Source organism: Berghia stephanieae, chromosome 6, assembly GCF_034508935.2.
Source record: "Berghia stephanieae isolate SIO BIC M18660-M18661 chromosome 6, UCSD_Bste_1.3, whole genome shotgun sequence".
Lineage (NCBI taxonomy): Eukaryota > Metazoa > Mollusca > Gastropoda > Nudibranchia > Aeolidiidae > Berghia > Berghia stephanieae.
The window spans coordinates 44438230-44451266 of NC_088365.1; the positions used below are offsets into that span (position 1 = coordinate 44438230).

General features: G+C 38.1%; 1 protein-coding gene across 4 annotated transcripts in view; it reads left to right on the forward strand.

The window, feature by feature from the left end:
- LOC144975089 (lysine-specific demethylase 5A-like) overlaps positions 1-12241 on the forward strand; it is a 41846-nt gene extending 29605 nt beyond the window's left edge. For 2 of the 4 annotated variants that reach the window (XM_078918809.1, XM_078918811.1), the window contains 12 exons: positions 342-550; positions 1080-1203; positions 2247-2441; positions 3174-3311; positions 3760-3940; positions 4209-4276; positions 5377-5538; positions 5970-6462; positions 7044-7264; positions 7746-8022; positions 9121-9441; positions 10968-12241. In XM_078918809.1, the coding sequence (XP_078774935.1) occupies positions 342-550; positions 1080-1203; positions 2247-2441; positions 3174-3311; positions 3760-3940; positions 4209-4276; positions 5377-5538; positions 5970-6462; positions 7044-7264; positions 7746-8022; positions 9121-9441; positions 10968-12115 (3537 nt within the window). In that variant the 3' untranslated portion in view covers positions 12116-12241. Of the gene's footprint in view, positions 1-341; positions 551-1079; positions 1204-2246; positions 2442-3173; positions 3312-3759; positions 3941-4208; positions 4277-5376; positions 5539-5969; positions 6463-6998; positions 7265-7745; positions 8023-9120; positions 9442-10967 lie in introns of all 4 variants that reach the window. The other 2 variants (XM_078918810.1, XM_078918808.1) reach the window with 1 other exon arrangement.
- Positions 12242-13037: the final 796 nt, after the last annotated feature.

A 13037-nucleotide genomic window follows, 5' to 3' on the forward strand; every position in this document is an offset into this window, starting at 1 on the left:
TGTGGTTTGCTTTTTGTCTTTGGCCAGAAATACCCAAACTTAAACTGGTAATCATTTTGGTTTGGTTTTTGTCTTGGAAATTTTATTCTCATCTTTGAAAGGCATCAGTTTTAAGGCATTTGGAATGTTCACTGTCCTGAGTAAGAATTATTTCATTTCATAAACAAAATATTTTAACAATGGCAAAGTAGAATGTAAGATTAACTTCACTTGAAAATGCCCTGTGGTGAATATGTTAGGTATCCCTGACGACGATATCTTATGATGCAGTGGCAGAAGGGCATAATTTAATAGTAATTTAATATGGCGTTAACGTAAACATATCTTTTGAATTCTTTCAGGTGCTGCAACAAGCTCGTTGGTTGGATGAGGTGAGGCTCTCCATGCGAGAACCAAACTCGGTCACGCTGGAGACGATGCGAAAGTTGATGGAGTCCGGAGTGAGTCTTGCCCCCCACCCAGCCGTGGAGAAAGCCATGGCAGAACTACAGGAACTGCTGACGGTCAGTGAGAGGTGGGAGGAGAAGGCCAGGATATGTATACAGGCCAGGTAAGATTGGGATTGTCTTCTCTATATGTTGGAGGAGTGTTATTTTAAAAGTTTGCAGTAGAATGCCACTTTAGGCATGAGTCTGTGTCGAAAGGTCGTTTTTGTAGCACAATAATACTCCAATGCTAAGTTATATTGAAAAATATTAGGAAAGCATGTCGTTTTCATTAGGTTTTTCCTTCCTAATGACATATTTCTGATTCTTGCGGTTGGCACCTCTGTTTTAATGTAGACATTTCTGATGTTGGGTAAGAAATTAACATTGATAATTGATAATCATACTAGCAGTAGTTAGTGCTAGTAGTAGTAGCAGCATTGGCACAAGTTGCAGCAGGATTTCAAGATTCATTTTCAAGTTTGGCATGTTGCAGATTTTTTTTCCTTCTTTTCTTTTGGTTTTTTGTAATTGAATAATTTTCATAAAATTAATGAATTTTGGTTTTATTGAAGAATAAATGATTAGGTTAAGTATAAAGTATTGAGATATTTTCAATGTGTTGTGACACCTGTTTTTTTGTATACTAACCAGACCTCGTCACCTCCTGACCACCTTAGAAGCCATCATTGCTGAAGCCCGAAACATCCCAGCCTACCTACCTAATATTGCCTCTTTGAGGGAGACTGTCAAAAAGGCTAAGGAATGGGTACAAAAGGTAATTGGGTTATATAAGAACATAAGAACAGGCCTGCCAGTAAAATCTGCTTGAATTTATCGACTGTTGCAATACTTGCCTTATAAAATTTAAATTTACATTTTGAAACTTGACTGGGATGTGAATGACTTCATGACCATAAGTAGTGACAAATAATGGAATAGTGATATAACAAAAAGATGCCTTAACAGGAGTCTTGTATTCAGAAAGTTAATTCCATATGATATCCTTGGAGAACACCTGAAGCACTGGGAAGCGTATAGTGCATTGTGACTTCATGGAAACGTGCTAAAGAAACATTTATATATTTATTTTATTTCTGTTATTTATTTATTTTTTTTTTAATCCGAATTTTTAAAAGAAAACCTGTAAGGCATTTTAAAACAAAATTTTGACCTAGAAATGTTTTGGAATAGATAAAGTGTAAATCAATTTATAAACATGTCCAATGATGACGGAAATGAAAAAAACAACTCTTTTCACCAATTTTACTTAAAGAATTTGATCATAAACTCTGATTTTTGGAGGAGAATGATCACATTTTTACACTTATTAAAAAAAAACAAAATTTTATTTTTTAGTTTACAGACTACGTTCATTTTACTTCTGATATAGTCAATTTGCCGTAATCCAGATTTAGAAATTTTGTAAAGTCATTTTTAAGTATTTGTTTTTCTCAAACATAAAACCAGATGGTCGGTCACATATGACGTTAAATTGTGTCAATGTCAAATTTCTAAACTTGTTAAGTGAAATGATGTACCAGACTATACATAACAATAGTCAAGTGGAGTGGGAACTTCAATTTGATTCACGAAGACAAATGATGTGGACATTGTGCTTTTTCACTTTGTCAACAAAAGGAGATGAATGTAACACTGGAGTGGAGTTTCATTCATCTTGTTTTGTTGACAAAGGGGGGAAATGTCCACATCATTTGTCTTCGTTAAATAAATTTAAGCTTCCATTCCACCTGACTATTGTTATATCTCCCTTTGATTTGAGTTCAAGCAGCAACATTTGCATTTTAACTGTCTGTACAGGTGGAAGGTATTCAGAGTGTGGAGCAGTACGCCTATCTGGAAGTCCTGGAGTCATTGGTCTCCAAGGGACGTCCCATCCCAGTACGTCTGGACCAGTTGCCACAGCTGGAGTCACAGGTGGCAGCTGCTAAGTCGTGGAAGGAAAGGACGGCTAGGACATTCCTCAAGAAAAACTCTTCCTTCACTCTCTTAGAGGTAAGTAAAGAGTGACTGTTGGGCAGAGATTAGACTCTGGGTGGGGTTCCTGGCCTCCCATAGTGGGCAGGGAGGTACTTTCTGTGTCTTCCATCCCCCTATATCTGTTTTCCAACAGGCTTTTTGTCTTTGTCTTGGGATGAAATTACTTGGTTTTGTCTGCCCTGGCTGGTCAAGTCTGGCAAACCGATGTAACCGGCTAGATCCTGTCCATAATCCTTTAATCCTTGCTTTATATTTTTGTATTTTGTATTTTTTAATGAGTCATTGGGCCCATGGAGCGAGAGTTATATCCTGGTTTTTATAGTGTGAAATTGACAATTGCTTGATATCTTTTGGATTGGACACTTGTCTATCACAAAGTAATTTTTGTCAAGGTTAACAGGACCAGCTAACCAATCACTGCTGGGTGGACGGGTGGTCAGAAAAAAATATTGACTTATGTTGGGATCAATCTTAGTCCCTTCTGAGCTATTGGGACTCCTTATTTTGTGTTGAGGGTTACAAAAACAACTTTGTCACATCTGCATGTTTACATGTTGAGTAAAATCCAATCCCGCCCAAAAAGGGTTCAGTGTATTGTAATCATGTTTTTAAAAATTTATTTTATTTTTTTAAAATTTGTATTTTGGTTTTATAAAATTTTAAAAGCACAAATAGGATGATATAGGCTACTAATTGGACTTGAGGTGATTTCAATCAACACAATGTAATTATTTCCTTTATTTTTAGATTCTGTCTCCAAGGACGGACATTGGAATGTACAGTAGTGGCCGATGCAAGAAGAGACGACAGAAAGAAGCCGATAAGACAGAGACCAACGACGGCAACACAGATTATACTAGTGATGATGGAAAGGCCTCTGGCGTGGTAAGTTTGGTGCTATTGAGTTGTTGATTCAAAAAGGGAACAAAAGCAATAGATATGATGACTTAAATGTTAAAAAATAAAACAGACATAATAAAAGAAGGGTAAAGGGTGAGAAGATGGCATTTGCATCACTGTGCTGTCGAGATAAAGTCTTTGGCTCAGATCACAAGTGAAAAGTTTTCTCGATGCCCCTAAGACAGGTCTCTTGTACACATTTATCATATTTATCATTAAATTTAAAGGTCCCAGCCCCCTCAGTGTAAAGCCGTGTTTGATCTTGAACCCGTTGCAAGTGAAGTGAGTGCTCTACCAACTAAACCATTGAGAACTAGTTCCATGCAGTATGTGATGGAAATTTTAAAGAAATTATTGAGATAGTAATTTCAAAACTGTTATTTATTCTAATGTACGTGTTTTTGTTTTTTTTTTCTTTCCTATTGTCCACCAGTCCATCCTGACCCAAGTGGCAGCATTCAAAATGGGAGAGGTGAAGGAGGTGGAATTGATGAAAGATTTGAGGACGCGCAACATGGAGAAGAGACATGACAGTGATGCTAAATTTTGTGTGTGTCGCAAGCCGGCGTCAGGGTTTATGCTGCAATGTGAACTCTGCAAGGATTGGTTCCATGGTATGTATGGGGGGGGGGGGGGGAATTGTCTATGCTTGCTGCTTTGTCTCTTGGAATTGCTGTCTTCCACTATTTTAGACAACTTCTCACTTTAATGAACCCTTTAAAAATTCATATTTAAAAAATTGATGTTTGGTTGAAAATTAATTTTAAACGCTTCTGACAGATTAAACATGTGTTAGGATAATGTGGGGGTTTTTTTTGTGTCAAGTTCATGTGTAGGTTGATATTTGGACATGATGTCTCTATTGCTTGTTGCCATTTCCAGGTACCTGTGTGTCTTTCCCAAAGTCCTCCAATATGAAGAATAAGACTTCCCAAGCTGCTATCATGCAGGTAGGTTGGGCTAAAATCTGATGGACAATCTTCACTGTTGTCGTGGTTCCACTTTCTCATTCTTTGATGAGTCCCTGTGTGAGAGCAGCAGTCCTTCAGAGCCATTAGGCCCATGGAGCCGGAGTTTACCCCGGTTTCCATAGCATGAAACGGACAATAGCAATTATTTACTACGCTTTGGAAACAGCTCTAGTCTATAGAATAAAGTATAAAGTACTTTCTGCCAGATCTAACAGACCCAGTTACTCAATCACAGCTGGTGGACAGGGGGGTAAAAAAAAATCCCAACTTCATCCTGAATCGATCTGGGTCCCTTCGCAGGTAAAGTGAGTGCTCTAGCACCGAGTTTTCGGGGGCTCTCATGTTTGAGAAGTAAATTTAGAAGAAACTTACCTTTTATATTGTAAGTGACGTTACACCAAATCTTTGTTGAGAATTCAAGTTTTCATTGCTGTCAGTTCAGTGAAAAAAAAAAAGAAAAATAAAGTTGTTTCAAAGCCCTTGTGAAATTCCCTTAGAATCCATTTTGTGGTCATCAGATATTGTATGATATATATATAGCTTCAAGATGAAATATTTAATCCTGATATTGTATCTTTTTCATTTTTATCATGAGTTTTCTCACTGTGAATATAGGTCTGTAGTTATAGTTGTAGCCAAATGAATAATCAGAGAAATCAGAAGTTAGTTTTGTTGTTGATAAAGCAGAGCTGCCTACTTGAAATTTTGTTAATTTGTAGTTCGAAAGGAAAAAAATGATAATTCACTATAAATAGCTTTACAAATCAATAATTTGCCATCACCATGATCCACAAATGCACCAAAGTTCTGAATAAAGGATCTAATAAAAAATAAATTTTACTTTTCAAAAAGATTTATTGAGTCAAAGAGGCGAATGCAGCTCTGTAGCTGAAATTAAAAATTGGTAATTCTACACATTTTTCATAGTACTAGGCAGGTCTGGATAAAGGCAGGATAATGGTATTGATATTAAGCTAACAGATTTTTAACTTGAAACCTAAAGCAGCCATTCATCTTGTCGCGGAGTTGGGTCATTTTCCTATTTATTTGTTCATTAAGATTTTTGTTGTCTATTTCAGGCTACCAAAGAAATGAAGTTCCTGTGTCCGTTGTGTCTGAGATCCAGACGTCCCAGATTGGAAACCATCTTATCTCTCCTGGTGTCACTACAGAAATTACCTGTCAGGATGTCGGAGGGAGAAGCATTGCAGTGTCTGACTGAGAGGGCAATGGCTTGGCAGGTATGGGAGATGTAGAATGATGGGGTGAAAGGGCAACAGCTTGGCATGTATCAATGGGGTGGGGGTGGAGGGAGGGGCATTGCAGTGACTGAAAGGGCAATGGCTTGGCAGGTATGGATAGTGTGGGGTGGGGTTGGGGGGACGTTGCAATGTCTCAACTGAAAGGGCAATGGCTTGGCAGGTATGAGAAGGGTAGAATGGTGGGGTGGGGTGAATGGGCAATGGCTTGGCAGGTATGGGAAGGGTAGAGGTGTTGGGTGGAGGATATTGCAATGTCTGACAGAGGTGAGTCTAAAGCCAAAAACTAAATTTTAAAGTAAAAATGGTCACATTTGGTATCTTAATTTAAAAATTTTAATTCATTTTGCTTTACTGGATATGAAACATTAAGGGGAGCTATTAAGAAAATAAGTGATTGATTTTCTCTTCAGGACCGGGCCCGTTCTATCCTGACCTCCAATGAAATGGCGTCTGCCATGGCACAGCTGAGTGTGATGAGTCAGAGGATGGTGGAGCAGGCAGCTCGGGAGAAGACAGAGAAAATCATCAACGCAGAACTCCAGAAGGCCGCAAACAACCCAGAACTCCAGCCTCACCTGGCATCCGTTACCCAGAGTGCATTTGGAGGTCACGTCTCGGCATCGGCCATGCAGTCCAAATCGGGCGACGTTTTCAAGAAGGAAGGAGGGGGAGAGTGGGACGCGTCCAAGGAAGCTGGTGTGGGGGTCAACATGGATGATCCCATGTCCCCCATCCCCGGGGATGAGTCCCCCATGTCCCCCATCCCCCAACCCCTGGTGCCCGTCCCCAACCCCATGTCGCAGGACATCGGGGCGGAGATTGACATCCCCACCAACCCCAACAGCTCCCTGGGGATGTCCTCGGAACACGCCTACTCGTCTGTCTCCAAGGGAGGCAATAACAGTGAGTGTTTTCGTTTGTTTTGTCTCTATTATTGTTTTTTATTTGTTTTGACATATGATAGTTGATAGGAAATAGTATTGCAAAATTTGACTTCTCATCAATTTTTCAGATATGCGCTCTTTATATTTGGTTCAAAGTTTTCGCAACTATTTCTGTTATTGAGAATAATATTTATGTCAGGAGATTCAATTTTTAACTTTTGATTTTTTATAAGAAGAAAGAAATTATATAGTTAGATTTTTTGATAAGTTTAATAAGTATTTTGACAAGTTTTATTTAGTTTTTTGATAATTTGAATGAGTGGATAAAAATATTTTAATTTTAATCCCTTCTCGCGTTATTTTGTTTTGTGATGTGGAAATAATGAAAACAAAGAGGTAGACATAGGAAAGATTATATTTTGAATTCTACGCTTCTTAAAAAATAAAGATAAAAACAAGACTTCTCTTCAAGGTGTCTGACAATTCTCAAGTTTTCATTATTTTTATATTCCACACATTATCTGAGAACGGTAGTCTTAACTACATTCTATATAGCCCAACTAAGTGACGATTATATTTACCTCTACTACCCCTTCTTAGACGGCTCGCCCCGTAAAAACCCCCGCAAGTCACCGCTGATTCCACGTACCATGATGGACGTGCCGCTTGTTGACGTGGCCGAGACGAAGCGAGCCCAGCTAGAGGAACTGATGATGGAGGGAGACTTGCTGGAGGTGTCGCTGGATGAGACACAACACATCTGGCGTATTCTACAGGCTTGTTACAGTCGGACTGAGTCGAACAGATACTCTGATCTAGAGGTAACAAGTTAACTCATTCAACCCTAACACCGACTATCTGGGTATTTGCCTGTTGCTACTTTAACCCCATCATTATTTACATACTGAGACAAATTAGATGCATACTGATGCTATGTGTTTAAGTTAAACTAGTCACGATAACCACCAGCCAAGTTATATCCTAACAACACACAAAACTATGTGTAACCTTTAAAGTTTATAGTCTTGATTGATAGAATTTAGTGAGAACTGTCTAAAAACAATAACAAAGAGCTGAGTGACGTCAATTTCATTTCATCTATAAGTAAAGGTTTCCCCTTTGTCAATAAAATGCGCAGGAGGAGCACAGTAAAAGATAAAGAAACCTTGTCATTATCATCATATCATCGTCTTCTTCATTGCATCATCATCAACATGGAACTAAGTATCTTACTGTCATTAAAAATCCTATGATTTGAGATTTGAACAGTTTCATTTCAATTATAACTTTTTTCTTTTTCAGCATCAAATGAATGGTCAAGGAGGCGGGGAGAAAATGAAGGAGAAGAAGAAGAAGGACAAAGATGGCAATGTGATGAAAACTAAGGAGAAGATGAAACGCAAGAAGTCTGCGGCAGCCATGGGTAGTATGGGAGGTGATGCACTCGTCAAGAAGGTGAAGGTGGAGAACGGGGTGGAAACGACGTCTGCCTCTGGAGCCTCCAACATGATGAAGAAGAAGAAGAAACAATTGAGGAAGAAAGAAGGAGCTGTTGTCGATTCGAAAGATTTCCTCAAAGGTACTTGGACTAATTCAAATGTCCATTTTCTTTCACTTTTACAAGAATGGCAGTCTACAGGGTGGGCAAGGAGGTACTTGCAGTGTCTTCTATCCCCCTGTATCTGCTTTCTGATTGCTCTCTGTCTTTGTCTTGGAATGAGATTACTAAGTTTTGTCCTGACCCTGGCCGGATTCCTTAACTGGGAGGGAAACAGTTGAATGTATAGTTATAGTTTTGGGAGGTGATATTTTTTCCTTGTAAATCATCTCTCTGTTACGTGCTGTTATATTTTTATTTTTAACATATGATTTGTAAACATTTGAGCGTATTCCTCTTAGCGGGGATCTTGTACTGGTGTCTGGGTGAAGCACCTAGGTAATCTCAAACACTGATAGTTGTTCTTGGAATCTACATCTGTTCCCTATTTGAACCATTTCCCCTTTGTCTTACCTTTTCCTCAAGTCCTTTTAATTGTACATCTAAAGTGTTTTTACTATCGGATTTTCTTCCTTTTTACTGGTGCTTATATGACCTAAATGTGGTGCAAGCGCCGTAAAACCCTTAAAAACAAGCAAACAATGTCAGACTAAGGTTCATCTCAGCATGCAATTATCAGTGCTTCATGTTCAACTTTTATATATTAAAAAGAGAAGAGGTCTAATGTAATTATGCATCCGAGAAACTCTTCACAATTTTTTTTTGTAAGCAAGAGGAGAAGCCCAAATATATAGGAAGAAAAAAAAAAAAAAAGGACTTGACAAGTTTTTAAAATACTGTCCCAACATTGATTTTGGTCCGATAATGCTCAGTTGATATCTGTCTGCAGAAGTTAAACAATAAGACAAATTTTTAATATTTGTAAATTTTATTTTTAAAAAATATGTGTATATAAATCACATTGAATTTGATTCAATGAAGAAAATACAATTCTTACTTTCAAAATCATTGAAGTGTTTAAAACATGGAAATATACTCATTAATTAAAAAGAAAAAAATGTTTTTGTTTTTTTTTTCTTTTTTTTTTCTTTCTTACTTCTTTATCTATAAATGTAAAGAGAATTAGAAATAAAATGAATAATAGAATAAAAATTGTCTCAATTTTTTTTCTTCTTTCAGTCAAATTAAAGGACACGGGACAAAACCTTGCCGGAAATGCCTCAGCAGAGACGAAACCCAAACTGAAGAAAAAGAGGAAACTGTCCAATGTTCTTGGAGGCCAGGGGAAAGACGGAGGTGCTGGTGGGAAGGCAGGGGAAGGAGACGCAGTGGGAGGAGGAGGAGGAGTAGGAGCAGCAGCTAGTGGAGGGAAGAAGATGGTGAGGATGAGGAAGCCAAAGGTGAAGAAGGAGAAGAAGGTGAAGGAAGAGTTGGTGATGATGGATGACAGTGATGATAATGAGGAAGACTGTTCTGCTTTCAAGTGTTTGAAACCCACGGGTAAGTGGACTTTGTCGCTTTGTGTTATCAGTATTCCCCATTATACCAGATAGTAGTAGTAGTAGTAGTAGTAGTAGTAGTAGTAGTAGTAGTAGCGTATGGCTACACCTCCAAATTAATTTTGTCAATCCAGCTTCGAAAGTCTTCCTCTGCCCTAAGGACAGTTTCAAATCCACCTTCAAGATTAGTTGCTGGACAGTGGAGGACGATGTGATCGTTATACCGGGTGATTTATCAGTTAACTGCTGTACTCTGGAAAGACAACGTATTTAAAAATTTGGCCAGAAAACTCATCCTTTAAATATTGATCGATTTAAATGTCCTTCACCTTGGCAAAAACTCTCAAACCTGAGGCCTAGCAAAGTCATTTAAATTGATCGATATTTGAAGGACGCGTTTTCTGGCCAAATTTTTAAATACGTTGTCCTTCCATGGTATGGCGGTTTTCTGGTTAAGTAAAATGAGAGCATTTTGTGAGACTTTTTTTTAAGCTAATGCAAGTCCATCAATAAAGTATCTTTGAGGTGTCTGCATTTTATTGAATCGCCTTGTAATAAGCAATGCTTATGTCTACTCTCAACTGCACGCAAACAGCGGTTGCTTTCACATTTATCTTTAATGTGCCTGCGGCATATAGAAAGGGAAAGGAGAAATAGGATGTGGTGGGTCAGTGATTTATTTGACATGGAAGATACAGCAAGTCTGTTAGTTTTGTTGTATAGCCTGTACCGTCTTCATGATTAGAAAGGAGAACTAATAATGGTATCCAGTTGTCTAATTCTAGCAATGTGAGCATTACAGTCCATGCCTTTCTTGTCCTTTAGTTAACTCACTCAACCCTAACACCGACTATAAACGTAGTATACCCGGGTTACTTTTACCCCATGCCTATTTATTACATTTTTCTGAGACAAATTATAGGCGTAGTATCAAAGCTAATGTTTTTAGTTTTTACATGTTAATGGTAGTTGAATAAAACTATCGATGTAAATGCTCATCATTTTTAATACATTTTTTCCAATTTTGAAAAGTAGCAAAAATCTCTAGGATTGAGCGAGTTAAAAGAATGATGGTGATCTTTCTAGCACAGGAATGACTGGGTCTCATTGCTTTTTGGGGTTTTTCTTTTTAGTAAATTATCTGAAAGTTATATTTAATAATAAAAGCCTGAGTCCAATAAGGATTTCAGATTGGACAACATTTTTTATTGCAAGGTTTCTCTTGACCAAATTTTTTTGACAACCAAGGAATCTAAACTAAGAAATCATGAGCCTTTCTTTTTTAATTTTTTTTTTTTCTGCATAATGCAATTGTCTGATTGCCCTTCAATAATTGTAAATTCAATTTTCTTTTTTTTTTTTACTATTCCAACCTCCTTTTTACAGGTGCTGATATGACCTAAAAGTGTTGCAAGAGCTGTAAAACCCTGAAAAACATTTTTTTAAAATGCAAAATAAAAATTTGAAGCATGATTTGATCAGTTTAGTCAATGTGATGTAACGAAAACCTTTTGGTTTATTCCACAGGTGAGGAGGTCAACTGGGTGCAATGTGACCGTTGTGAGTTGTGGTTCCACTACTTGTGTGTTGGGCTGGGCAAAAACGAGTTGAGGGAGGATGAGGATTACGTCTGCTTCAGTTGTCGGGAAGGAGGAAGTGGAGCTGCCCCGGCAGGATCTCCCAAGAAAATGGGCAACAACGGCGAGTCCCTGAAGGAGGTGAAGGAAGAGATTAAGGATGAACCCGTCGATGAGTTCACGAGTCCGCCTTGCTCTCCCAGTGTGAGGGAGGCGGCTGAGAAGGCCATTTCGGATGTGGTGGCTGCTGTGGCTGCGTCTTCGAAGGAAAGAAAACGGGAGATTGAAAAACGAAATGAGGCAGCGGAGACGATGATTGCTTTGGATCAGGGCATTCCTAAAGGACTGTCAAACCTGGAAGAGGATAAGGACATGGGTAGGAAGAAGGAAGGAGACGGCTTGCTTAATAAGGATGAAGAGGAAGTGATGGAGATCGAAGAGGAGGAAGAAGAAGAGGAAGAGGAGGAGGATGAAGGAGAGGAAGATGAAGAGGAATCTGGGTCGAAAGAAAAATCTCAGGACGGTGTAGAAGAGGAAGAAGATGAGGAAGAGGAAGAGGATCTTATGGAGGAAGAAGTGGAAGATGATGAGGAAACAGATGAGGGTGAGGAGGAGGTAGGGGAGAATGGAGAGGCTTTGATGTCGCCTGACAAAGATGATGTTGTCGTGGATAGGAACGGTGCTGGTATCAAACCAACGGCGACTACTCCTACTCCTCTTGTTAACCCTGGACGCGATGACCTGGAGTGTGCTCACCTTTTGGAATCTCTCAAGTCTGGAGGTGGTCATTACATCGCCCAGCCCAAGAGTAGTAACACTAGTGTCCTGCTGCCTCCACCATCATCGACACCGTCTGTGAGCACCGTTAGTCATCGGAACAGTAACTTAAACCAACCACCATCCATGTCAACATTACCACTCCCTCTCCCGACTGGCAATCCCTCCATCCCGCCATCAGACTCGTCTTTACTATCGTCATCGTCATTATCACCATTGTCGTCGTCTTCGTCATCGGTCAATATAACTGCATCGTCATCATCAACATTGCCATCATCAATGCCATCCCTATCCTCATTGAGCAAGGACTTAAACAGCTGATGATGTCTGATGGGTGATGAATTGTTTTTGTAGTTGTATACGAGAGGTGTAATCGATGATACTGATAGTTAATTTTAGAGATTGGATATAAATGGTCATCATTCTATGAAATCTGAACTGAATTGTGATTTTTTTGTTTCGTTTTGTTTGGTTTTTTTGTTCGATAATTGATGACTTTTTTTCTATGTCTATATGAATTGAAATATTGTTCTTACCTGTTGTAGTCTTTGAATTAGAATATTATGGAAAACATTTTTTCAAGTGTTTTTCTATGGCATTGACATGTTTTGTTAGACGATTAATAATACAGTTGCTTCTATTTGCTGCCCTTGGAAATTACAAATAGAAATTCTATGTTTGAACAAAAAGCTGGATCGTTTCTACATTTCCATTGTTAAATTTGTCAAATTGTTTGTCAATTTCCATTGTGAGGGTGAGAGTGGAGCTAAGATTTATCCAGGCATTTTCTCAAAACAGAATATATTTCGTCAATCAGAGCTTGTATGTGTTGGGTTGGGCAATTTAATGCTATTTTATTTTTTTATTTATTTATTTACTTATTTTTATTTATTCTTTAAATTATTATTATTATTATTATTATTATTATTATTATTATTATTATTATTATTATTATTATTATTATTATTATTATATTATTATTATTATTACTATTATTATTATTATTATTAACATTGTTATGTTTGTTTGTTTTTTCTTATGCTTTTCATTTGCTATTCGAATATATTAGTGATGATGACAAGTTTTTGTTTTTTATGTGATAAATCATTTTTAAAAAATTATATTCCCTTTTTCTTTCTTTTTTTTTTTTTTAAAAAAGGGGGGGGGGGGGGGGGGGGGGGGGGGGGGGGGGTGATACAATTCAATAACTGAATTCTCGTGTTGACCATGAAGGAAAGGAGAT